This window comes from Corvus brachyrhynchos, unplaced genomic scaffold (genome assembly GCF_000691975.1).
Source record: "Corvus brachyrhynchos isolate BGI_N302 unplaced genomic scaffold, ASM69197v1 scaffold370, whole genome shotgun sequence".
Classification (NCBI taxonomy): Eukaryota; Metazoa; Chordata; class Aves; order Passeriformes; family Corvidae; genus Corvus; species Corvus brachyrhynchos.
The window spans coordinates 2601913-2605679 of record NW_008235977.1 but is presented as its reverse complement, the minus strand read 5'-3'; the positions used below and the strand labels follow the sequence as shown (position 1 = coordinate 2605679).

Below are 3767 nucleotides of genomic sequence, written 5' to 3'. Positions count from 1 at the left end.
AGCTTTCACTCCAACAATGCAGCTCTATACAAATATGAGTATACTAATGATATGTTGTAATTGTGACATTGCTTGAAAGGACTTTTAAAATGTAACTGAAGGCCTAAAGAAGATTGAGTTTTGTGGCGGAGAGATCCCCCTCAGCAATCCCAGTGCAGAATAAACAAACACCTGCTCTATAGCCATTTAACTATAAAGTTTTGTTTTCTTGCCCAGTTTTGAGCATCAGGATGCAGAACAGGGCAGAGGCGCAGCTGCCAGCCCCACCCACTGAGCACCGGGGAGAGGGGGCTTCTCCAGGCTGTGGCTGGGGCTTCCAGGGTGTCCTTAACAGGCAATCATCAAACTTCAAAGCTTGCTCCTTGTTCAGCAGCTCCTTCAGATCCCTCCTCTTCAGGAAGTGGGCTGCACAAAGTAGTGTTTCACAAGAGGCCTGGAGAGCAGCAGAGAGCCAGAGGTGGCACCAGAGCCCAGGGCACAGGACCAGCATCCCTGTGCCAAGGCCAGGGGGAAGCTGCAGCCCACGAGGTGCCAGGGAGGAGCCGAGCCCCCTCTCAGGGGGACAAAAGAAGCCCACGAATCCTCACCTCTGCCACGCGCTGATTCTCATCATGGCAGTAGATTAAAAGTGAGAACAGGCTCTGCCTCACAATTGCCTTCAGGGACTTCTTTCCCTTTTTCACTACTAACTCCATTACCTTTCTAAAGAGGTGAATAGAGAGCAGCTGCACACGGCTGTTGTCCTGGCGGCAAAGAAGAGGATAAGACCTCAACATCAACTTCTCCAGGCCAACCTGGGCAAAGGCCCAAAATCCACAGGGAACAAAGTTTCTGGGCAGCAACCAGTGCCCGTGGCTGGGGGCACAGAGCCTTACATTCTTAAAGAGTGGCACAAGTGCCTCAGCCAGCTTCGGAGCAGTGGTGCTGGATACCAGGATCTCTTTATCCTGGAGTATATGTGTGAGCACAGAGAGGGTCATCTCAACCACCTCTACATCTGCATCTCTCAGTAGCTCCACAAGCCTTGGAGACAGGCTGCACATGTATTCGGCCTGCGTGGAACACAAGGCTGTGCTGTGAAGCCATGAACAGCTGCAGCACCAACACCGCCCTGCCACTGCAACCCCACCCTGCTGCCGCAGGGCCCAGAGGCCAAAGGCCTGTCCCGAAACACGTGGGCAGCTGAAGCGGGAGGGAGGAGAGCCGGGAGCAGCTGCCTCAGCTGCTGAAGCCCAGCCAAGCCCAAGGGGCTGCGTTCCCCAGCCCCATGCTGCCAGTGCATCTTCAGCCCCTGCTCCCTTCTCACTATCACTGCATCGTCGCTGAGCACCACGAGGCCTCTGAGCGCCAGGCGACGCCTCTCCCTGCACTCGCTCTGAAGGTGTCTTGACATGATCTGCAGCATCCTGCGACCACATTCACTCAAATCCAGACACTCCAGGACCTGAAAGGCACAGGGCAGTGACAGGGGACCAGGGTGGCAGGAGCCCAGAAGCGCACAGGGCTGGGCCCAGGCAGCAGCATCAGGCACGGGCACTGTCCCAGGCGGCTGCAGCTACAAGAGGCCAAAGAGCTGGGAGGCAGCTCAGTGAGGCAGCGCTGGCCATCAGGCTTACCTCAACAAAGAAGGCCAGGATGGGCAGATCCCAGCGTGGCTCCTCCCTGATGAGCAGCCCAAGCAGGCCAACTGAGATTGGGGTACACAAGGGGGGCAAGCCACTGCGCATCTCCCTGGCAGGAGGAAAAAGGCACCAAGACCCTGAGCTGGATGGGCAAACCTCTCCCAGGACTGACTCACAGAGGTCTGATCTTTCCCCAGCACCCTGCGAGGGGACGTGGGCCCTTTGGGAGGTGGCCGCTCCTGGGCACCCTCCTCTCCCAGCCTTTTCCAGTCTGCTCGGCCATCCGTCAGTGACAAGGCCCTCTCGCCCACAACCACGGGGACTGTGTGGGGCACGCCCGGCACAGGGCACAAATGCCCGAGGGCGTCTCACCTGGCCAGCAGACCCACTGCATAGTGCTGGGTGTCAGGACAGAGCAGTGTGTCCCAGACATGTTTGCGCTCCAAAGCCACCACCTTATCCTCATCCCACAGTCGGCAGAGCAGGGCCTTCAGGGTCTGCACTACAAACCTGTGTGCAGAGCAAAGCCCAGGTCACACTGGGAGCACTGGCCCTGGACACAAGGGCATGGGAAGGACAGGACGACTGGGACCTGTTGGGCTTGGTGGGAAGGTGGCGTTTGTCCCGGCATGCTCTCCAGAAGTTTTCAACGTCCTCTGGCATCTGCTCTGTGGTGATGAAAATTTGGGAGAGCAGAGCCACAAACAAGTCGGCAGAATGAAGTTTTATTGTATCATGGCACTTGGGTACCTGGGTAATCACCCACAGCGCCACAGTTGCCTGCAAAGGACAAACCACCCTGAGACAGCGCTCAGTGCCCAGGTGTCCCTGTGGCAGGGCCCAAGGGGAGACGCAGGGGGAGCAGCTGCCCCGAGCCCAGGATTCAGCCCAGCGCCTGAGGCAGGGAGATGGGAGGGAGGGCAGGGAGAGCTGCTGTAGAGGCGACCTGGAGGGCGAGTAAAGGCCAGTTCCAGAAACTCACACTCAGGGCAAAGACGGCCTCATTGATGGTGAACAGTGGCTTGTCCTCCATCAGACAGAGCAGTGTTGGAAGCACCTTCTCCACTGCTGTTTCTGACAAGCCTATGGCTCTCCACATCATTTCAGCAGCTCTGTGGGACCAGAGCTCTGCATCAGGACCATGCCCTGTGCAGCTGCGTGGGGCCAGGTGACAGAGCCCCGGTGCCCGGAGGGGCAGGGAGGGAGCATGGCAGCAGGCTCAGGACGCAGAGGGGCCCCAGGGTCCTGGAGCTCTCGCCTGTCGGGCAGACCCCTAAAGGCTGGTGAGCCCTGAGCTCTCAAGGCAGTTGTGCCCCGTACCTGTCACACGATGGGGCACAGCCCAGGAGGGTCATGACCACATCAGCAGGGTGTTCTTCAGCCAGCCTCAGAATGTCAGTTTGCAGCCTGGCATCCACAGTGACATGGGACACGAGTCTCTGGTGAATGTCCCTCACCATGGCTGGCACCTGGAGGAGGCATGAGGAAGACCTGGAGTGCCGCACAAGGGAGCAACTTCCCCAGCTTCCCCCGAGAAGTGCTTCCCTTCCTGCCACACTGTGCTGGCCTCAGAGGCTGAGGGGGCCCAGTGGATGTGGCTTGAGGGATGATCCTAGGAGGCCTCCAGCCCTCGCCCCAGGCTGCTTACCTGCTGCTGAGAAGAAACACCCTTGGTAAAATGCTGAGTGGGAGCATGAATCGCAGTCAGAGTGGGCATGGTGCCAGTCTTTGCGATGCCTGGAGTCCTTGTGGTGGTGTGGTTTGCGATGGCCATGCCCTCACTCAGTGCCACGTCAGCCTTCGCCCTGTGATCAGCCATTGCCCTGGCAGAGTTTCCTGTGCACGCAGTTAATGCTGTGCTGCCACCAGCCTTTGCCTGCAGCTCAGTTGGCCTGGAGTCAGGCTGGGCTGTGCCCTCAGTTGCTATGGGGGTGGTGTTCCTACGCCCAATGCACAGGACCTTCCGCAACATCTGCAAGAGAATGAAGGGCAGGAAGAGAGGGACGTTCCATGGAGCGCTCCAACGCGCTGCTCGGCTGAGCAGCGACAGCAGGCCCAGCCCAGGTGGGGATGGCTGCAGGTACCTGCGCTGCTCTGCTGAAGCAGCCACGGGTGGGGTCCTGCTCTTGTGTCTGGTCTGTGGCT

At 58.7% G+C, this 3767-nt stretch overlaps 2 protein-coding genes across 2 annotated transcripts in view; both read right to left on the bottom strand.

The window, feature by feature from the left end:
- Nucleotides 1-554: 554 nt before the first annotated feature.
- Nucleotides 555-2396, bottom strand: LOC108445431. The gene is made up of 3 exons (XM_017729183.1): nt 1617-2396; nt 1307-1444; nt 555-1052 (listed from the first exon to the last, which is right to left on the bottom strand). Exons 1-3 carry the CDS (start codon nt 1725-1727, stop codon nt 555-557), a joined length of 747 nt encoding a protein of 248 aa, XP_017584672.1. The 5' UTR covers nt 1728-2396.
- LOC108445429 overlaps nt 1991-3767 on the bottom strand; it is a 10823-nt gene continuing 9046 nt past the window's right edge. Inside the window, exons 3-5 of the mRNA XM_017729174.1 lie at nt 3271-3765; nt 2943-3091; nt 1991-2132 (exon numbers count right to left, since the gene is read on the bottom strand). Coding sequence (XP_017584663.1) covers nt 1991-2132; nt 2943-3091; nt 3271-3765 — 786 coding nt within the window. The remainder of the gene's footprint in view (nt 2133-2942; nt 3092-3270; nt 3766-3767) is intronic.

What these genes read in the sequence shown, in the direction of transcription:
- LOC108445431 (XM_017729183.1), bottom strand. Translation starts at nt 1,727, where the DNA reads ATGCGCAGTGGCTTGCCCCCCTTGTGTACCCCAATCTCAGTTGGCCTG. An exon ending in TCCTGGCCTTCTTTGTTGAG is followed by an intron (nt 1,445 to 1,616) that starts GTAAGCCTGATG and finishes TGTGCCTTTCAG; the next exon opens with GTCCTGGAGTGTCTGGATTT. An exon ending in TCAGCGACGATGCAGTGATA is followed by an intron (nt 1,053 to 1,306) that starts GTGAGAAGGGAG and finishes TGTTCCACGCAG; the next exon opens with GCCGAATACATGTGCAGCCT.